Consider the following 23,124-nt stretch of genomic DNA (forward strand, 5'->3'; position numbering starts at 1 on the left):
GTCAGTCTGGTCTACAAAAAAAACTTAAAAAGATGGACGAGAAAAAACATTTTAAATGGCAAATCCAACAATGTGAATAAGACATGAAGTTCGATCCAATTAGTCTATATGTAAAATAATAGTTGATGCAAACGAGACAATGCTTGAAGCACACCGGTTCTCTACAATGAACTATAAATGGCGTGCATAGTGCTGCTGTTAACTTAAGGGCTTTATATGACGTAGCTTTCACTTATATATCGTTAATTGTATTCATTAAATAATAGAAAAAAAATTCTACTTATATGACCATACCAAACGTTGGTGGACCTTTCAGACTTAAGAGCGCTTGTCTGTACAAATCAAACATATCGCGACAAGGGTGGAAAATTCGATTTCTTTCTTATTTTAATGTTAGATAGGCTAGGCTATAACTAAAATCACTGGATACTTTTTTTGGCAAAATATCTTTTTATTTCGTAGAAAAATACAAATAACGAAATTCCGTTAAAATCGTCATTTTTAGCAGCAAATTATTGCACGAGTTTGAGGGCTTCGCGTGCAAAAACGAATCACTATCTCGTCTTTTAAACACTCAAATATTCTTTTTCGATCTCACAAGACCTCACAAAATGATTTTTGTAAACATTGCGCTCTTCTTTGCGCTTAAAAATAATTTAATTTCGAAAGCATGCATTTCTCTTCAGTAAAAATACTTCGTAAATAAAATTAATTTTCACCATGTGCTAAACCTTCAAATGGATTAAGCTTGAATTTCGAAAAGATGTCCTCAATATAACTGTAAAAATATGTTTGGGCAAATGATTGAGAGCGATACAAAAGCTTCTCAAAGTCCGTAAAAATGCTGTTATTTGACCTTTTGCGGTCAACATTCCAATCGCGAGTCACATATTTGAATATGTTTCAACCCATATTAGGGCCGAAAAATGTACATAGAAAGAGATATTTCCTAATGCTCTAACCTCATTTGCCGCAGAAGACCGATCCAGAGACCATTTTAGTGTGATTCTCTCGTCGTTCGTCGTATTTAGGTCTGTATAAATGATAACTTCCGATGAAACCACCAACCCTGTCGAACACCATCTTGTTGTCAAACGTTCGATATCTTTCTTCACTGTAGCGTCTTATTCAACGGTTTAGTTGACTGCGAGTATTGCTTAGTTTACAATGCACTAAAAGATTACATCTGACAGTCTAATTCAATGCTAAACGAGTTGACTACAAACATGTACGCCCTTTGAGTATTTGGGTTGTCACGCAATACCGGTGACAAAGGAACTTTAGGGGGTAGGTGAAGGGCAAAACTCCATATAATGAAGCGCTACCAGAATTGAACTCTTGGAACCCCCAAAATATTTTATTCTATAAAAATTTTTGTAATAGTGTCATCTTTGTCTGGTGACAAACAGTAAAATACATTTATTTATTGTAGGGAATTATTCTTGTTTTTTTGGCGCTCTGTTCCTGTCGTACTTATTAGGGGTTTTTTTCTTTACACTAGAATTGCAAGAAATACCCTAAGAGCATGAAAGAGAACCTTTTGTAGATTTTTACAACACCATGCTACAAAACGCAGTGGTGGGGATGTGTGGCTTATTTGAGGCTGGGGTGCCATGTTCCGTGGCCAATGGGTGGGGCTTGCATAAGGGAGTGGTACTATTAACCACTGTTAACTGACCCAACTACCGTTTAAAACCTTAAACTACAGAGGGGCCGACATATGTGCGCTCGGCACAAAATAAGGTCGATCTCATCTTCAGGACCGGTAAATTTGAAAGCCGACTCATGACTTGCGATATTCTTGGTGCATGAAAGTAATGGAACGATTTCCGTTTCACGCATTCGATCTCTGGTATTGTAACCACAAACTCCGCCAATAAGCGACTTGAACGAACAACAACCTTCCATTTTTTTTATGTAACAAAGTTGACCGTGTAAGTTAGTGTATTTGTGAAAAACAAAGTCCGAAGCCCCGCCTCTAAGCGAACAATAGGCATCATGTAATTACCACAAACCAGGTTTTGTTTACTTAGGCTTACTATTCATAGCAGTTACTAAATTTAGCTTTTCAACGAGTATTAGCCAAAGGCCCGATCTCCGCGACTTACATGTAAGAGATTTCGATGATTTCGATGTTCACAACAACAAAAAAACTCAGCAGCAGGGTGACGTCTTTTTTACTTTCCCCTTCCCCTACCCCCTAAAAAATAACTTTCCATTGTATGATTTGCATTGCGTGACGACTCTCCGTATACAAAACTACTTTGACTGCAACATATTTGTAGTGCCACTTTTAAAAGCATCGATCAGATCTACTGCACCACAAACCGAACAACACTCACAGTCAACTGAACCGCTGAATAAGATGTCACAGTGCACAAAGATGTCAAACGTTTTATAACGAAGTTTGGTGATAGTTCGCAGATTGACAGGCAGTTTCATCGGACGTTATAAATACGACGAGCGACAAGATAACCAAAGTAAAATGGTCTTTGGATCTTTCTTCTAAGGCAAATGAGGTTAGAGCATTTGGAAATGTGTACCCATGTACATTTTCCCGCCTCATGTGGGTTGAATCATATTAAAGTATGTGTGTGGCTCGCGACTGGAATGTTGACCGCGAAAGGTCAAATAACTGCATTTTAACGGACTTTGAAAAGCTTTCGTATCGCTCTCAATCATTTACCCAAAGAAATTTTTACAGTAATATTGAGAACATCTTTTCGTAATTCTACCGCCCAAAGCTTAATCAACTTGAAGGTTTAGCACATGCTGAAAATTAAATTTACTCACAAAGTACTTTTACTGAAGAGAAATGTATGCTTTCGAAATTAAATTATTTTACACGCAAAGAGGAACGCAGTGTTTACAAAAATCGTTTTGTGAGGTCTTATGAGGTTGAAAAAGAAGATTTGAGTGTTAAAAAGACGAGATTGTGATTCATTTTTGAATGCGAAGCCCTCAAACTTGTGCAATAATTTGCCGCTAAAAATGACGATTTTAACGGAATTTTGTTATTTGAATTGTTCTCTGAAATAAAAAGATATTTTGCCAAAAAAAGTATCCAGAGATTTTAGTTATAGTCTAGCCTATCTAATATTAAAATAAGGAAGAAATCGAATTTTTCACCCTTGCCGCGAAATTTAGAATTTGTCTGATTTTTACAGACAAGCGCTCTTAAAGTGCTCCAAGACGGTACGCCTACCACTCAAATTCAACGCAAACGTACCCAGGTATCTGCTACAACATCAGATACGCCAGTGCTGAAAAACAAAAGAGTAAACCTGAAAGAGAAAACTCCAAGCTCGTGTAGAGCAGCCAATGGTCCCCTTCTTTTCGACAATCAATCGCACTCAGGGAAGACGTTATTTGCATTAGGTTGAACCATTACTAGCACTTGCTACTTTAAGTGCCAATGGTAAAGCAAGCACGCCTGAAATGCCTAAATAAGGTAAAACGTATACCTTAAGTAAACAAAAAGGCTGAGGTAACTATGGAGTCGTAATTTATCTTTATTGTGTTGTTCTTGTTGCACACAATAAAGATATATTTGACTGATAATGATAAAGAAAAAACCACTTCATGGGTATTTCTTTATATCTTTACGCCTTGTCGGGCTCATTTGTTGGGCCTGTTAGTATTGCTAATTACCTATTCATTTCATTAGCAAATACGTATTACAAATTATAGATTGAAATAGAAGTAAAAACAGAGCATTCCAATATCTGAATGCTCCGTTTTAACTACCTATTCCAAAAAATGTCTCTAATGAAAGCAAATATTTTTCTCTCATCCAAACTGAGTACAGTATACCGAAGAACAACTTTCATTCACGGCAACGATTCAGAGAACCACATAATCCAACATCACCTGCTGTTCTGAAGGCTCCTGATGGTAAACTGGCGTCACCTCTGACGCCTCTGTAGTTAGCATAAACTCTAAAATGATACCCAGAGTCCTCTTCGAGGCCAACAACCTCAGCAACTGTGCCCGTCACTGTGCAATGATTCTGCCAAATAGTCTGTTTACACGTTGCGTTCATCCACGCTGTTTCTTCTTCAGGTCTTATATTTACGGTATATGTAGCATAATGAAGATTAATTGGTGACCACCTTATAGTTATCGTGTCAACGGTGTTGTTTACAAATTCTGGAAAACCAGGAGAATCTACAAAAAGATATAAAGGGAATTAAAAAAAAAAAAAAAATATATATATATATATATATATATTTATTTATACATACATACATACATACATACATACATACATACATACATACATACATACATTCATTCATTCATTCATTCATGCATTTATTCATTCATTCATTCATTCATTCATTCAATCAAACAAACAAACAAACAAACAAACAAACAAACAAACAAACTCTCAAGCTGGGGCTGCGGAACTGCACAATCTACGGATCCCTGAATTTTCACACTCACTGTTAAAGCGCGGTGAACACTAAGATTAGTGCTCCGTAAACTGGCCGAGTATTCCGAAAAAAAAAAGATCTCAGTTGATCCACCTATCCTTTATTTTCTTTGAAAATGATTTTTCGGCAATCCAATCTACGAAGTAAATTTTTAGATTTTCCACCGAACGAAAGCACATGCTTGCTACTTTTTTGAATACACAAAATATGATCCCAGAAAGGACATCTACTCAAAGTTTTGCAGGATTTCCACCAGGATATTCAGTAGCACTCTAGACGTGCTTTTCTGCCTAACTCAAGTAAATCGATTTTATTCTGATTAATTCAAAGTTTATAGCGTCATTCACAGATATAGCACTTCTCAGTCAAATGTTATGCTAACACTTGAAAGGTCCTCCTCAGTTATCCGTTCTGCAGTTAGTCGGTTCTACTGATTCAAACTGATTTAGATGACAATTTTAGACCATAGAATCCAGTGATAAAAGTCATTTTAGACAATATCTATTTACCGAGAACAGTTACTTTGACTGTTGCATTGTCTCCTGAGCCCACTTCATTTACAGGGATACATATGTATATTCCAGCTTTCCTCACAGTAACACTAAACATCCCAGAGCTGCTGGTGGCGACGCGGGTACTATCGAATTTCAACTGAAACACATGAACTGCGGGATTAGCATCTGAAGTGCAGTTTAGGAACAAACTACCTCCAGCTAAAACGACAGTATCATTCCCGTCAGATGTCATTCGTGTACCAGTCGGCAAGTCTGTAAAATAAACATAGTTCGTTATTCTCGCAGTCAGCCTCAGGGCCTGATTGGGGGAACGATTGTATGTTATATCACTCCCACAAAAGAAACAACTTCTTAAAAAAAATAATAAAACTTTATTGTCATTATTATATTATTTTACTTCTCGCATGTTACTCAGCTGAAACATGCTGAGCAAACTTTACAGGTAATTGACTTACAAAATACATCCAAGTAACATGTATTGATCGAGCTATTGCCAATTCCATTCCATGCATGGCACTGATAAATCCCCGTATGCCTGCGATGTACATCAACCAGAACAAAATGACCATTGCTGCCAAGAACAATTCCTGTATCTTGCCATATCCATGTGATGTTTGGGGAGGGATTACCAGTAGCATTACACTGAAGATTTACGCTACTGCCCTCAGTTACTGAGCTTGGACAATGTAAGGCTTGAACTTGAGCTTCGACTGAAAAAAAAAAAAAAAAACAAAAACAGATGAAATTAACTGAAAAATTTTTGAATATCTGTAAAATAGGATAAAATTCCTTTTCTGTGCTATACTGAGGTAGAAATACGGTCCAATCACTAAATATCACATTTAAAACACGTTTGAGGATATTTGACATTTAGAAAATGTGATGTGCCTTATACTTAGTATTGAAAGTGGTTTGGTGATCATTGTCAAAAACAAGGCATTGTTAAAAAAGCATACACGCCATTCGTTGGTATTTTTCTTCAAAACCGGATCTTTGCTATTAACGACGTTCTGTGGTTCAGCTGCCCTACAACAGAAAACTTTCACTTTTTTCTTACCTTATTATATGAGGAGTCAATAAAATTCCTGTAAAATTCCCATAAAGAGGGAGAAAGGGACTTTTGTCATAAAAATATCTTGAGAAAAAGAGTATGCTGGTGATAAAGAGGAATTGCTCAGAACATACGTATGCCAACAGATGATCAGGACCACTTCCTTGAAGACACAGCCCATGTTCAGTGTTGAGATTAAGAAAGACACTTAAATGACAGGACCGTAACAATCAAATTTGTTATAACCTGAAGAAAATTGAAAAATTTCTGGGAACTTTACAAACTACGAGATATTTTTCTGAAGTGTTCATATGTATTTCACCATATCTTGAAACAAATTTAAGGAAAAAATTCACGATTTGTATAGTTGCTACGGCCATCCACCCATACACGCATGGGGCCTGTCCAAACGCTTCTAAATTCATGTATTAATTTCAGATTTCTTTTAATTCTTAACTTGCAGACTTGAAAGCTGTGAAGATTTCGAGGTCAGTTAAAACCTGTTTTAAGCGATTGGGTTTATTTCTTTAAATCTTGGTTAAAATTAATTGGAGAAAAAGAGAAAATTTATTACATGGAGAGTTTTTGTCACTCATTCAGGTACACACCTGGCTTTAGAGATTTCAACTTTATCCATTGGAGGTGTGAATAAAACGTTGCATTCATCTTGGCTTAATCTGTATATCATTTCTTCTTTGTTATAAAATAAATTCCTAAAATAGCATCCCTAGGACCTACTTTTCGGTGGAAAGTTAACTATTTTCGCAATTAATGAGAGTGATGGCTTACAATACACATCCACGCTGCATGTCCTGGTGGAGTTATTCCCAATTCCATTCCACGCTGAGCACTGATAAGTGCCTGCTTCGCTGCGCCTAACATCTGTCAGAGTTAGCTGTTCATTGGTACCCAGAACGTCTCCTGTGTCTTTCCGTATCCAGTTAATATTTGGGGGAGGATTTCCAGTTGCATTGCAATGAAGAGTCGCGTCATATCCCTCAATGATTGATGTCGGACATTCTAAGTTTAGAACCAGAGGTTCGTCTATAGGAAAAAGAAAATAATTTTGCCTTCGATTGGCTTATAAACCATTCAGTTTTGCAAACGTATTTTTCTGCGATATAAAGAAAAATTAAGTGCTTTAGAGCTTAATAATACCAAATCAGTCGTTGCGTTATGAAAAAGAACGATTATGGCAAAGGAGTCTGATTTAGTGTATATAACAATTTATCATATGAGCTACGGTGTTATACAAGGATTTCTAGCCCTAAGAAAAGCCGTAACAACACGCGTGAAGAAATACGATATTTTTTACGTGTGCTAGATATCGCCAATAAGAAGTGATTGATTGAGAAGTGATTTGCCACGAAAGAAAACTTATTTGGAACCTTCTCTTCAACAATTCATGGATCCGTCCCAGCAATTGATTCAGACTTTGAATTGAAGATAATTTGTGTGGATTAGAAAAGCAATATTACTAATAGCAGTTCTAGCCATGACCACACAGTTTTTGTCCAGTGTAATGAAACAGGAAAAAGTTTGACGTAAAAATATTTTTTACTTACAAAACACGTTCAAGTTACATGTTCTGGTGGAACTGTTACCAATTCCATTCATCGCCATGCATTGGTAATTGCCTGTTTGACTTCGATCGACAGCTGAAAAAGTGAGCTCCTCGTTGCTACCAAGAACATTTCCTGTGTCTTCCCATATCCAAGTAATGTTCGGAGGAGGATTACCAGTAACATTACAATTGAGAGTTAAGTTACTTCCCTCCACTTTTGAGCTTGGACATTGTATGTTTAGAATCTGGGGTTCGACTAAGGAGAAGAGAAAAAAATAAATTAGAAATAAATTTAACAAATTTTTGTAATGGAGTAAGGGCCTCGTGCTCAATACTTATCAGCTTGCCAAAACAAAGACTTAAGTAAGTGGTGGGAAATTTCTCCTCTCTAGAAGAGCAATTTAAGTAACTCTCGTTATGTTTAAGAGATCTTTTTACCGGTAAGGGTGCCTATAAATGACCCAATGGGGACACGTGGTACGAAAATTGGAATCTAGCCTCGAAAAAATTTTGCCCAAACTAACAGAGAGATAGTATGGCCAGCGTAGCTGGTTGGATCTTTTGACGAATGAAAAAACGATTTCTTCTTGTTTTTCCAAGAGGGCTTAATGACGATTCGTGGCTGGATCGCTTACTGTATTTCCTTTTCTGGCAGCTCCTAAAGCTGTTGTACCAGTTAGTCCTCCCCTTTGGCTCCTACCAGAAACGCCGACTAGAAGATATTCGCTCTTCTCTTCTCAGACTCTACAGCACAATGTAGAGGACACTCCAGCGATTTGGTAAGGTGTTTGCATACCATCAACTTTAACATTAAAGTTAATTGACTTAAAAAATACATCCAAGTAACATGTACTGATCGAGCTATTGCCAATTCCATTCCATGCATGACACTGATAAATCCCCGTATGCCTGCGATGTACATCCAACATCATAAGATGATCATTGCTGCCAAGAACAATTCCTGTATCTTGCCATATCCATGTGATGTTCGGAGAAGGATTACCAGTAGCATTACACTGAAGATTTACGTTACTGCCCTCAGTTACTGAGCTTGGACAATGTAAGGCTTGAACTTGAGCTTCGACTGAAAGAAAAAGATTGAGTTCACTTAAAAACTTTTGAATATCTGTCAAATAGGATGAAATTACTTTTCTGCGCTCTACGGAGGTAGAAACTCGGTCCAACCATTAAATATCACCTTTAAAACAAGTTTGAAGATATTTGACATTTAGAGAATGTGGTGTCGCTTTATAATCAGCATCGAAAGTGGTTTGGAGATCGTCGTCATAAATAAGTCATTAAAGAAAATAGTATACACGTTCTGTGGTACAGCTGCACTGCAACAGAATAACTTACTTGGTTTTCACCCCGTCACACATGGCATATTGGTATTCATCAAAGAGTAAAATTATCATTGACGTGATGGTTAACCACTTTTGGTCAACACTTAAAAAACGAAAAAAGAGAGAGATAGGGGCTTTTGTCTTAAAACTATCTTGTCAAAAATACCCTGCACGTAATTAAAAGAAAATCTGCCGTAAAATCTGTATTACGTTTAGTAATGCTTAATCGAACACACATAAAAACGAAATTGAGAAAATCCAGCTCAGTTTACAGCGAAATAAGAATTTGAAAAGGCAGTAATTGAAGGAAAAACGTTACTTTCAAACTTTTCCCGACAGTTTCGTGAAGCAAGGAAAAGGGATAAACGTTTTGCTCACAATACACATCTAGGCCGCATGTCCTGGTGGAATTACTTCCGATTCCATTCCATGCACGACACAGATAAGTCCCCGTTTGACTTCGATTAACATCAGTAAGAGTCAGCTTTTCACTTCTACCGAGAACAGATCCTGTGTATCGCCAAATCCACACGATATTTGGCAATGGGTTTCCAGTAACATTACAATGAAGAGTTACGTTACTTCCCTCAACTATTGTGGTTGGACAATGCATGTCGAATATCTGTGGATGATCTGGAGGAGAAAATTTATAATATACATGAGGTAAGATAGGAATCTTTTTCAAAAAAAAAGATATAACTTTTGACTTTTCGTTCTTTTGTGTTTTACCACATTGGTTACGCCTTAGCGGGAACCACTGAACCCTTGCAAAATGTTGCCTCTATGGTAAAATCTAGTCCATGTTCAAAGTTTTGATTAGATACAAAACTTAAATGGCAGGATCATAGCAATAAAATTTGTAATAACCTGAAGAAAGTTGAGACATAACCAGAAGCTTTCCAAATTGTGTTGATATGTAATTAAGCTTATCATTAAATAAATTAAGGTATAAATTTTATCATATGGAATGTTTTTACGCTCATTTATCAGTATATACTAAAAAAAGGAGTACCGTTGAAAGTGAGCTCTAATCGGCTACTCAAACTCCGAATATCCATGGCTATTCACCTAAACGAGCAATGCGCACGGGATATGGGCTCGAAAATACTGTAATCATTGCAGGAATAAATAAGTTTAAATCACTGCGATAAACTTACTATCTCACTCTTTTAATTATATACTTAAACAACTGTTCACCTCATTGTCGGTTTTTAGAGGAGAACATTTACCTTTGTAAATTTCTACCACTTGACATCTTCACTTCGATAAATAATTGTTAATTGTGTGCTTGCGTCAATAAGTAAATTCCTTAGTATGCCTGGGCCTAATTTTACCGTATAAAATATACTTTTAAACTATCTTCCTAATTAATAACAATGAATGGCGTACAATACACATCCAGACTGCATGTTCTATTGGAGCTGCTGCCAATTCCATTCCACGCGGAGCACTGATAAGTGCCTGCCTCGCTGCGATTTACCGCTGTAAGAGTCAGCTTTCCTTTGGTACCCAGAACCTCTCCTGTGTCCTGCCATACCCAGGTAATATTTGGGGGAGGATTTCCACTTGCATGACAATGAAGAGTTACGGCATATCCCTCAAAAAGTGATCTCGGACATTCTAAGTTTAGAACCAGAGGTTCGTCTGTAAGAAAGAAAAGATAATTTTTGCCTTCGATTTGTTTCTCTTTTATTCAAAGTTGTACCTTGCGAACGGAGCAGGCAGAAAGTCTGACTCGCTCACTTATACAAAATTGTCGTATTTTCCAAGTTAGACTTTATTTTTATGGGAATTTTCAGCCCACAGTGGGAGATCTCAGTTCCTCACTCGAATTTTAAACCTGGTAAGACTATGTATAGTTTGTTTCTATTACTGATCAAACGGCTCTGAGTTGGTTTTCCTGGTTGGTTTTTATGTAAATTTGATACTTTCTATAATGATATAGATGAAAATAGAGTGCTGTAAAAGTGGGTTATTATGTTTCTTGAAATGGGCACACAAAAGAAACTAGATCCTACACGCTCATTGCATTTGCGAATCAGAGGGGTCTGGGATCCCACCATTTGATAAAGAAAGACGGATAGTCACAAGTTTTAAAGTTCAGTGAAATTTCAATTCATTTAGGAGATGGCGGTCTACGCGTGTACCATTGTCGGTACCCAGACCTTTAGGTAGTCCATGATTTGCAAACTGGGCATCCAGTCAATGAATATATTAGCCACACCTTGTAGACCTGCCATTGACTAGGTGATGATATGTTGATACTTTTCTGGCGCAGCATGTACACCAAAGATTAAACGTTTATACCGAAATATTCTGTCATTGATGGCAAAGGCAGCGATATCCCTTCAATCAGCATCCAACTCGATCTGTTGAAAACCCCATCTCAAATCCAATTTTTAGAAGACGGCACTTCCATTAAGACTCTCAGGCACTTCATCTATGGTTTGTATAGGCCACCTCTGACGGATAATGGCTTCGTTAGCCCTTCGCATATCAACACATAACCTTACGCTTCCTGACGCTTTTGGGACAATAACAACGGAACTAACCCATGTTGTGGGCCCATCAATAATGTCCTTTTCAAAGAGTTCATTAACCTTGGTGGTGGCTTTGTCTTTTAATGAAAAGGGCACTCATCCCATCTTTTGAACCACTGTGATTACACTAGAATCAATATATAGTTTCAACTTAAAATCCTTTAGTTTCCCGATTCCCTGAGAAACAATGGAACATTTTGCTTTGAGTTCTCCGACGAAAGTGTCATCGACAGTGTTACAGTTCCCCGTATTGAAAGTCTCTGCTGGACCCACACGAAGGATTCCAAGGTCTGTGGCGATTGCGTATCCTAACAAACAACGCCCTGTATTGACCACAATAAAATCTGCCACAATCTTTGTCTTGGCAACAGAAACTTCTGACTGAAACTGACTTTCAGCTTCAAGCTCTCAACCCCCATAAGCATACGACTTCTTTATGCATGGTTGTAACGCAATCTTTAGCCCCTGATATTTTAGTTCCTGCAAAGTACCCATGCTAATTAGGTTGCTTTCAGAACCTGAATCAATCAGGATGTCTCTGCTGACTCCACCAATGCTCTCAGAGATCACAGAGCACAAAAAGACCCTCCAAAAAATTGGCTTGTCTTCCTTGAAGATGGCGTCGTTGTCCGCCTCCTCGTTGTTGAGTGGTGCTTTGTGTTCCCAGCTATGGGTTTCTTCCCCCCTTTGCAACAGGCATTGACGATTGGCTGCTTGGCTGCGATGGAAAGCTGAAAAAGTGAGCTCTTCATTTCTACTAAGAACATCTCCTGCGTCTTCCCTTATCCAAGTAATTTTCGAAAATGGATTACCAGTGAAATGAAGAGTGCATATACTTGAACCAGTGAGGGCACGTGGTACGAAAGGGGAATTCAGATTTGTTTTTTTCCAAAGAAATCTTCAGCTAAGCTGGTGGGATGTTTGAACGATGGAAATACGACTAATTTTTTTCCGAAAGGGGTCGATGACGAATCATAGCTGAATAGCCTACTGCGTCTCCTTTCGGCAATTCTTGCTTCTGGTATCAAATTATGTTAGTAACTCCTCTTCTTTGGGCCCTACCAGTAACGCCAAGATGACGATGGGCTACTCAAGGTCTCCGTGTTCCCCCGCCTAGTCTCCATAGCACGCTTGAGATGACTTTCCAGCGATTTGGTAAGATGTAAGTAAGGGGGGTAAGGTGCCGTCCCACCGCAGCTCCACTGGCTGTGTGGGGCTAATCTCATAGAACTCACTCGATGATAAAGTTGCAATTCTCCATCATCACGCTTGAACACAAGAAAGAGGAAGACTCCTTGCCTTGTAATCTGGAGTTTGCGAACCATGCGTCCCGGATTAGAATCAACATCTGAAGGTGATCAGCGACGTACGCAAAGCCTAAATAATTTACCATGCGCGGGCAAGACTGAAAATCAACACTTCTTGTCTTCTTGGCTGTATAGAGAGTCCACCTTCTCCTGGCTGCGTTTGTCCCAGGATGAAACGGTGATGCATGATGTCTGTTTAATTTGCTGTCAAAAATTCCCTGATCTCAGCGGTAGTAATACCAACAGGTGGTACGTAGAGAATCTTTGCTATCCAACTCCTACGCATTCTTGGTGAAGCCAACGCTAAAGAGGGAGCCGAAAGCGAAGCTTGGAAGGTAAGGATAGACACAGTAAGTTGCACTTAAAAGGAACACCAACGGCAGTAAAAATTTGACTGTCCCCGCGGCCTCCAAGACCGCCCTCTCTTGGTTAAATTTAACATGTATTTGCTATGCTACTTCTGATCAACTCGCTAGAGTACAAAACGAATCTTCGACTTTCTAGATCAAGCATGCTTATGAACGAAACAAATCATAATATTTCAATAACTCAATGGTGTTGGAGAGAGTTAGCTAAGTCACAATTGGGTCTCACAATTCGTCCCTTAAGAGTTCGGGCCCAACCAAGTCATGTGATGTTATCACAGACCAGAGCCAGTAGCTATAACGCTTGTTGGAACGTCATCTGGGAGCCGTGTGCGACTGATGCAGCCCAGTCTACATGTTTAGGTGAAGCTAGATCATCTGCCTCCAATAGAAGAGCTCAGCAAGATCATAAATGATCTCAAATGCCGAAAGGCCCTTGGAAAATATACGGCATTTTCGCTGAGGGTCCTCAAGAGTGGGAAACTGGCCTTATTCCATGAGTTCTATGAGTTCCTATGCCTCTTTTGGGGAAAAGATACGTATCATATGACATGCGGGACGTTAGCATTGTCACCCTTTACAAGAATTACCTTCACTGTAATTGCAACAACTGCGGTATTTCCGTTTTCGATCATCCTTAGCAAGGTCTTCACCCGAGTCATGTTGGTACGCGCACAAAATTCTGCTCTGTAAACTTAACGAGAGTTGAACAGGAACTTCTAGGAAGTGTTCTAGCCATTGAACTGAACTTGCTTGTTTGTTACCCGTGTTATGCGAGATTTTAAGATCCGTGTGAGCACCGTCACTCAAATGGAATGTGAAAGCAAGGCACGACGACGAAGAAAAGCAAACACGAAAAGGCTAAATGTGAACACAGACAAATCTTGAGGCAAAAATTTTGAAATTCAAGGTGCACATTTGTAATTGTATTTTTTTGTGGACTTATCGCAAAGCTCTTCGCGTAGGTATTGCCCCATTCGAGCAAGATGGCCTCCTTACCTAATGCGAGTATTTCTCAATACTGAATTTTATTATTCACGATCGTTTTAGGGTATGATTTTTTCTTTTTAATACACGCGTTCAACTTCTCGGTGTTTAAAGTTTCTATCATCATCATCATCATCTTTTATTTGCCCTATTTACACAATACAAAAAAATTTATTTACAGCGGTTATAGCTAGAAGGGGAGGAGACGCAGGAAGCCACCGGGCTTATGGGAGAACAACCTCGCTTACATTAATAAATAAAGTAAAGGAAAAGTCCTGCGAATGCGCGGCTAGGCCAATTCAGTGATTATTTAAGTAAAAACTCTTGCATTTTCGTCTTAAAACTAAGAAGGTTTGACGAACGAGTGATTGAAACAGGAAGAGAGTTCCAAATTTTAGGACCTTGGTAGAAAATTGTAAATTGCTTCAGATTTTTACAGCACAAATGCGTTCGATAATTACTGGTTGTTCTGGTACCATAATTGTGAATTTGGCTATTCGTTACAAAAACATTGAGAAGTAATGGAGGCAGTAAGTTATTTCTATAATAAAACACGAATTTGGCGATTTCAAACGTACTGACTTGGAAAAATATCTAAAATTCCTAGTTTGGAGAATAAAGGAGCGGAATTCGAGTTGGTGATAGCCCGCACAGCTCGCTTTTGCAAGAAATAAATTCTATTTAAGTTAGGTACGTATGTGGACGACCAGGCGCAGTTACAATAGACGATATAAGGATAAATTAAGTAGTAGTACAAAGTGAGTTTGGTTGTAGAAGATAGGAAAAAGCGAGACCTGAATATAATACCTATTGATTTAGCGATTTGTTCACATACATAGCTGATATGGTGTTTCCAGGTGAGATGATAATCAATATAGACACCAAGGAATTTAGGTACGTTAGATTGTTGTTGGGATTTACCTCTAAAGGAGAGAGAAATGCTGGAGTTAAATTTCTTCTGTCTGGGTTTAAAAATTACGTAGTTAGTTTTCTTTATATTAACTGAGAGCTTATTTCATTTTGGCCAAACATCAATATTTTGGAGTTCATCATTAAGTACGGATTCTAAGCAATTTGGGTTCGAGTGAGAATAAAACATACTGGTGTCATCAGCGAAAAGCAGAGGGTCTTTTAATTCAGAAGCATTAGGGAGGTCATTTATGTATAGAATAAACTATAGAAGGCCTAAAATCGAACCTTGAGGGACACCACACTTTATGGTTTGCATTGGAGAGCAAGCTTGATTAAATTGGACAAATTGCTGGCGGAAAGAAAAGTAGCTTTTAAACCACTGCAGAGCCGCGTCACGGATACCATAGTTCTCCAATTTGGCAAACAAGATTTGATGGGCGAGAGTGTCAAATGCTTTGGAAAGATCTAAGAAAACACCCACCGTTGTTTCGTATTGGTCGATTGCAGGGGACAAGGGTGCTTCGACCCATCAAATGCCGTAATCTCATTCATTTTTCGCGCTTTGGTTGCTCGAGATTGAGTTTCACACGCGCACAAAGAGGTTGTCGTAGGAGCAAATTAGTCATTCGGCGCATGTGTGTCGCTAAGCCGACTTCAAGCCGCGATACACTTCTGGTCTTTTACATTTCTCTCCAATTTAAAGATATGTGCATTGAAAAAGAGATGAAGCAGCGTCCAACTAAAGTTTTGCTTGGTACTCTCTCTATGGTATGGTTTTGCATTGGCCATACGTCCATCGAGATTCACCAGTTTTGGAGGGATGCCTATTAACCGACCGGTAAGAGTCGTATGACTCGTCAATATATTAGACGATCCTTACGGATCGTACAAATCGATTTATCATCATTACCAGACTGACAAAAACCCCAGTATCATTAAGGCTATTTACGGATCTACAGCTCGACCTGTGAATATATTAGACGAGCCATACGGCTCGCATATCTCGTGAATACCAAAGACGATCCCCACAGATGCGGTTCGCACAACTCGTGGACACATTACACGATCCATACGGATCAACAAGTCAGTTTTACGACTCGTTAAGATCCGTGATATTCCTTCGCTTCGTTCAAACTTGAAATCCGCTCAAAGTTATAGTTATCGTTATGTACATATAGTACATGGCCGATGAATTTTCCGCTGTTGACTAAAATTTATTGATCGATTGATTTATTGATTCTTGTAATATTCCGTACCAAAAGTCGAACCTTTTGGTACGGAATAGAAGACTTAGAAATCTACAAAAAAAAAAAAATTAAGACTAATTTTCGAAATGATAATAAAAAAATGAACGAAAAGTGAAAACGCTCGGGAGTAATATAACTGTAACTTCATCGTGAAATTTGAGCAATTGAGGTACTGATGTGTGGGTAAGAAACCATTTCGATTTTGTATTTCGGCTTCGTCATAGAAAGAATGGGTATGTGAGAGTTTGACCATTGTTCAATTATTTATCATCGTACAGTGGTCTTCATTAAGTATACACGAGTTTTTTGAGGAAACTCATTTAGGGTCGTTTGGCCACCCATTCACTCAACTAACCACCTACCAGCCAACTAACCAAAGATGCAACTTTAAAAATTAAAAAAGAATGTGAATTGTAATCGGTTGGGGAAAAGTAAATCTATGGCGTGGAAAAAGCAAAATAAAGTTTTGAGAAGTGTTAATTTGCAGACTTGAGATGAAGCTTTCCAGATTTATAAAATTACATAGAGCCCTAAAGGTTATTTTCCTTAACTTCTAATGTTGACGTGTTTTATACTTTGGTTTGGATATCAAAGAAGAAGAAGAAGAACAACAAAAAAAATACAACGCGGAGATTTTTTGACAGTCACCAATTCAAGTATGAGCTTGCAATTAGTTTCATTGATTACATTTTAGGCTTTGGTAAGACTTTATATTATTAGAGTCATACCATGGCTAATGCATGGTTCTCGACACTATCTAAAATCGTAAAATTGATACCCTTCCTCAAATGCATCGAATCACTGTCTTTGAAGAAAATGCTCCCTCGCCAATTTGAATTTTTCATCATTAATTAATTACATCTTGATTTTGCCTTGTCACTTGGAAATTGTACACAAAACAAACTGATGAAAATCGCCACCAGTCCTTTCCAAAAACGTGTTGCCCAAAACTAAAGTGCAACAAGATATTACCTCCGTGTTACAGCACAAAATCGTAGTACATTTTAATCATATAAAACTTCATAAATTTTACGTGAAAACAATTAAATCATGTATTTTTAACTCTTCCCAAAGGAATTATTCAGCAAATATCTCTGACAAGGAACGAAATCATTACGACATGAAGTGAGTATCATTAAAATTTACCTTTTGGCCGACGGCACACCACACCAGCATGATAATACCAACAGTAAGAATAGTCCTCTCCCCATCCCGCATGACTGCATTGTGAAACGGATGTCTCATTTCCTTCACATTGCATCCTGTTCAGCCACACGGGGCCTTTTCCTCCTCCATATACTACGAGTCGTGGTGCCGATAAAGCGCCATTGTATCCAAGCTGGCGACAAACTACATGTGCATCCTGTAAGTCCCAATCGTTTCCACAAATTGTTCCCCATGTACCACTATACTGCACTTCAACATGTCCAGAAGATGGTGAATTAGTGGGACTCACCAAACGAACTGTGGTTAACGTGTAAACATACGAAAGCAATTTTAAGTTGTTTTAAAGAACCGACACCTTAGCTAATACTAAAAGGACAGTTTGTGGTCCGTTTTCACTAGCAAAACGGAACAAAGAAGTCACGTTTCGTGCCTGCGTAACAGACTCGTACTCTGGAATCATTAGTTAAGATTTTTTGTCGTATGTATCATGCTTCCAATCATGTCTGGAACCATATCTGACTATCGAGTCATGTAACTGGAATGTGAAAGCACCCAGCTTGACGACGAAGAGCGTGTAAAAGAGATTCAGAACACACAGAGATTTTTCACGCGTAAGTCTATAGTCTCATGGTTGCTTTTTAAAATGACAATAAAGTGACATCGACATAGAAGTTTTTTGTACGAATAAGCTGGACTTTTTTGACGATTCATTGAGGACTGGACTGTGTCGAGGACTGCAGCGGACAACAAAAGTTTTTAAAGCTATTCGAGGGATAAGGTGAAAAGGGCAATTTTTTTCTTCCAAGAAGGCGCTGTAACGAATCCTGAGATCTGATCGCGCAAGTTTTTTCGAGCGTCTGTCCAACGTAACGCTGTCGTGACTTTTTTGTTTGCATCCAGTTGGCTGCAAAAGTATATTTAGTTTCATTAGAAAAGATAGTTGAAACCAGTGTAAGAGAGAGATAGAGGGGGAAAAAGCATCCTCTCACGCTACTAAACAAGCATTAGCCTATGTTATATCACTGATTTTCAGGACCTAGAAAAATGTGGAGAAGAAACCCAAGAAAGCTATTTGAGGCATCAGATCACTTGTTTAATCATAATTCCAAGGTACCCTTTCCTTCCTCATATGAACACATCTACACTAGTAAACAAGACGGGAAAGAGTAATTAGTTTAGATCCAAACTAAATGAATGTACTATCCACAGGATTGTGAGAACTGTGAAACTTCGTTAAATTTACACTCTTGTTCGTCGTCATTAAGAAGAAAAAGTTTTGAAAAATAAATTGGAAACACTATATTTTGAACTTTAGGTGATAGCAAATACCGAAATGATCCTCGTAAGGTAAACTGCAGTAGAAGAAATTGCTGAGAAAAAAGTCTAAGAAAATCAGGCTTTGATGATGGTGTTAACCCATGACATGCTATAAGTACCTGATTTTCGCGCCTCAAATTATGGGTTTGCAACTTCCAAACGATCAGAAACCAAAATTTAAGCAAAAAAGTAAGTTGTTTCACAATAATCGCATGCAAGATCAAAATTAAATTGACCTTTTAGATGGCGGCACACCACACCAACGTCTTGATGATGCCCACAGTTGTGAAGTCCCCATCCTCCGTGACTGCACTGAGTTATCAATGTCTCGTTTCTGATACATTTAACGTTATCCAGCCATATCTGACCAGTTCCTTGTCCAAATGCTGCCCCACCAGGTGCTAATAAAGCTCCTTCGTATCCAAGCTGTCGACAAACCACATCAGCGTCCTGTAAGTCCCATGAGTTGTCACAAATGGTTCCCCATGTACCATTATGCAGCACTTCAACACGACCAGAAGACAGTGAATTTCTAGGGTTCACCAAACGAACTGCCGATGGAGAGAGAGAGTGAAGGAATCGTATTTAATGTTTGTATGGTTCACAGTTATAAGTCGTTTTAGCTTAAGGTTTGATATACTCGATTCAAGGCGTTCATTATATATACTGTAAACTCCGCCCAGTATAACAGGAGGGAATCCACTAGTTATGCTTAGAGAAATTATTTTGTATAAAGCGGGTAAATGTCTAAAGAAACTGTGGTGCTGCGTCGGTGGGAGAGTATAACACGGTAAGTTAGTATTATAAACTGAGTTGATAACTATATTGGCCACAGTAAAGAATTTAAAAGCTTAGCTTTTAGACTCTTTACGTTGGCCAATTTACGTTATAAACTCAGTTGATGATACTAAATTACCTAATTATTTTGTAACTGACGGTATTATCTAAATGAAATGCGAACAAAATAGGAACCGGACACTTAAAAGTGGCGTAACCTAAGGTTACTCTTAAACGGATCTTAGTGTTGGTTTACTGCATATAGCATTACTTTTGACAAATTCACTTTCAGCGTGTATCGCCTTACCTTTGGGTCGGCACACAACGCCAACGTCTCTATAATGCCCACAGTTGTGCACATTCCATCCTCTGTGATAACAGTCCGATATCGCGATTTCATCTCCTATACACTGCACACCTTCAAGCCATATCTGGCCAGTTCCTCTTCCAAATGCTGCATTTCTAGGCGCTGATAATGCTCCATCGTATCCAAGCTGACGACAAACCACATTAGCATCCCGTAGGTCCCATGAATGATCACAAATGGTTCCCCAGGTACCTATGTGCAACACTTCAACACGACCAGAAGACGGTGAATTGTCGGGACTCACTAAACGAATAGCTGTTATCATAAGCATAGACGTTCATTAAGTAATGTCGAGCTGTTAAACAAAGATTTTCAATCTTGACGTAAAATTGGAATTGTCTCACGAATCACTTATTTGAGTAAAATTAAAGAGTGCCTCTTACAACCTTATAATGTTTTGTGATCATCAATGATCCTGAAAGGAATATAGGCTAAATGGAAACCAGGAACTAAACCCTTAACCTATGACTCTATTTGAATTTTTATATGGCCATTTCATAAATGGAAAACTCCAAGAATTTGAGAAAAACACCCCATGCCAGCACAAAAATAAAAAGGTTTGTGTTTCGTCCAAAAAAATGTCCCTTGGAAGGATTTTTTGGGCGCAAATCACCTCCGCGTGGACAACGGTAGAAATCGGAGTGTGCAGCCTTGACTTCGGCTTATGACAGGAATAACAGTGGTGGCAAAGCAAGCTTAAAACGGCATAAATCGCTCGAAATTACAACAGACACACAAGATGTGCGTAAGTTCTATTGATTTTACGTGTAGAATGTGCATATTTCGAAAATATTTATCGTTGCAAATCGACCGTATTTAGTTCCTCATACTATTCCTCATAACGTGTTCGAATTCTCAACGGTTCCTCTCGTAACTTAACACCGAGTCACACAACGCGTGACGCTTTCATTAATTAATTAATTTGGGCCGCCTGTGGTTGAAAACAGAAAAAGAGTGACCCAGAGAGGGAAGGTACATGTGGCGTTGACAATTGATTGGCTGAGTGCAAGTAGACATATGCTGGGCTTAGAACGATTTAATTTCAACGTGCACGATTACTATAAAAGCTAAGTAGCTCTGTAGATAGTAAAATAACGATTCTCACCTACTTTTAAACATAGTTACGTTCTCTCCCTGTTCAGGAGTAAAGCCAGCAGAAAGACTTTCGTATTGGAAAATTCCCATTGACTCCCAATTTAAGCGAAAGGACAAAGGACTCAGGAAAATTACCAAAACATTTTTAAAAGCATGTCTATGATACTGTTTTTGCGAATAACAGTGGAGAACATCTCATTGACAAAGTTTAGTCTCAAGGTCACGAGTGCTGGTTTTTTCATTCAAGTGGTTGACGCCACTGCTAGTGGCGTCAATCACGCAATATGGGGTTGTTTTTACGTCAGGACCATTACTTAACCGAAGATGGATCACAAAAAATGCATAAGCAATATTCTCCTGAAAAATTGAACGGTAGAAGGCAAATGATGATATTTTGTGCGTGAATTGTCTCTTTACCTGCCGGTCTGCAAACTACGCCAGCGTCTTTAACATGCCCACAGTCCTGAACTCCCCATCCTTCGTGACCGCACTGTGTTATCAATGTCTCATTTCCTATACATTTAACGTTATCCAGCCATGTCTGGCCAATTCCTTGTCCAAATGTTGCATTGCTAGGTGCTAATAAAGCTCCATCGTATCCAAGTTGGCGACAAACCACATCAGCGTCCTGTAAGTCCCAAGAATTGCCACAAATGGTTCCCCATGTACCATTGTACCACACTTCCACACGACCAGAAGACGGTGAATTACTAGGGCTCACCAAACGAACTATGATTAGAAAAAGAGACAAGGTAGCTGACTTGACGAACTGTATTTAGTATTTATATGATTCAACATAAATATTTGTCTATCTACATAGCTTCATGTAAAAGTTAGTAGTTCATGAAGTTAGTAAATTCAAAACAACATTTAAATTAATTAGGAATTCTTCAAATGCTTTTTCCAAAATTTGATTTGATCGTTTTCGAGGAAAGTAATTAAAGCAGAAAGTGGATCCTTTAAAATTCCCGTCTAGCAGGGTTAGCCTTGGTTCAATACAATTGAATCCAGTTCAAGAAAAAGCACTTCCAAGGAGCATTCGAGAGCAAGATAAAGTGCATTTTTTACTTTGAAGGGTCTACTTTGTAAGTGTCTCATCGCCTTACTTCTGGGTCGGCATACTACGCCAGCGGTATAATAATACGAACAGTCGTGATCTCCCCATCCTCTGTGAACACACTCTGATATCGATGACTCGTCTCCCCCACATTGCACTTCATCCAACCATATCTGACCTATTCTTGATCCAAATTCTGACGTACGTAATGCTGTTAAAGCTCCTTCGAATCCAAGCTGGCGACAAACTACAGCAGCGTCCTGTAAGTCCCAAGAGTCGCCACAAATGGTTCCCCACACACCTTTGTACAGCACTTCAACACGTCCAGAACTTGACGAATTGAAGGAATTAACCAGACGAACAGCTGTTATCACGTAAATACAAGTTAATCGGTTATCGTAGAACCAAGTAAAAATTTTGATCCTAAAAATTGGAAGTATTTACCCAACTAATCTTTCGTTAAACAAAAGATGGAAATGCTTGCCAAAGTTCTTTACCGTCAATCGTTAAGTTGAAACGATGGGTATTAAAGGATCCTACTCAACCACAAAAAGCCGTTGTTTACAAACATGCAACTACGATGAAAATTGAACGCGCTCAGAATCCGTTTTTCGCAAGTTGAAAATAATCATAGGTATGGAGGTCAACATTGACGATTTTGACACCCTTTGAGAGGTGTAAGTATCTAGCTCTTTCGGGCCATCCATTTTAACGGCTTTAAGACAGTGTCTCTGAAAGAGCGGTCCGGTCGATTTTGCTTGAGACACGGATTTCGCTCGTTTCTCGTGTGTTGTAAGACATTCATGTACCTATACTAAAACCACAATCAGTTTGATCGGATCACTTTATCTTTCAGAGTTTTACGGAAATTAAATTTCACTCGAGCGAAGGCTTGTCGTGACACTTTTCAAGACTTTAATTTCATACAACAATGGAGGACAATTTACAAAAAACTACGGAACTCAGTAAAAAACAAATACCACAGCCATGCATATTAACTCTATCTTATCATCGAGGCGAATTTCGTAAACATCACGTGTCAATCGAGGAAACAGGAGGACTAGAATGACACCTTAT

The 23,124-nt window shown here is 38.6% G+C and overlaps 1 protein-coding gene across 1 annotated transcript in view; it reads right to left on the minus strand.

Annotated features, from left to right (window-relative positions):
- Nucleotides 1-3,165: 3,165 nt before the first annotated feature.
- The window catches only part of LOC113674891 (scavenger receptor cysteine-rich type 1 protein M130), a 37,165-nt gene continuing 17,206 nt past the window's right edge, over nucleotides 3,166-23,124 (minus strand). The window contains exons 8-20 of the mRNA XM_089210837.1: nucleotides 22,097-22,411; nucleotides 21,408-21,719; nucleotides 19,836-20,150; nucleotides 18,988-19,302; nucleotides 17,414-17,731; nucleotides 10,299-10,553; nucleotides 9,288-9,542; nucleotides 8,395-8,650; nucleotides 7,568-7,821; nucleotides 6,792-7,046; nucleotides 5,407-5,661; nucleotides 4,946-5,203; nucleotides 3,166-4,167 (exon numbers count right to left, since the gene is read on the minus strand). Of these exons, the coding sequence (XP_089066963.1) occupies nucleotides 3,827-4,167; nucleotides 4,946-5,203; nucleotides 5,407-5,661; nucleotides 6,792-7,046; nucleotides 7,568-7,821; nucleotides 8,395-8,650; nucleotides 9,288-9,542; nucleotides 10,299-10,553; nucleotides 17,414-17,731; nucleotides 18,988-19,302; nucleotides 19,836-20,150; nucleotides 21,408-21,719; nucleotides 22,097-22,411 (3,704 nt within the window). The 3' untranslated portion in view covers nucleotides 3,166-3,826. The remainder of the gene's footprint in view (nucleotides 4,168-4,945; nucleotides 5,204-5,406; nucleotides 5,662-6,791; nucleotides 7,047-7,567; nucleotides 7,822-8,394; nucleotides 8,651-9,287; nucleotides 9,543-10,298; nucleotides 10,554-17,413; nucleotides 17,732-18,987; nucleotides 19,303-19,835; nucleotides 20,151-21,407; nucleotides 21,720-22,096; nucleotides 22,412-23,124) is intronic.

Source organism: Pocillopora damicornis, chromosome 6, assembly GCF_964200805.1.
Source record: "Pocillopora damicornis chromosome 6, jaPocDami1.2, whole genome shotgun sequence".
Taxonomy (NCBI): Eukaryota; Metazoa; Cnidaria; class Anthozoa; order Scleractinia; family Pocilloporidae; genus Pocillopora; species Pocillopora damicornis.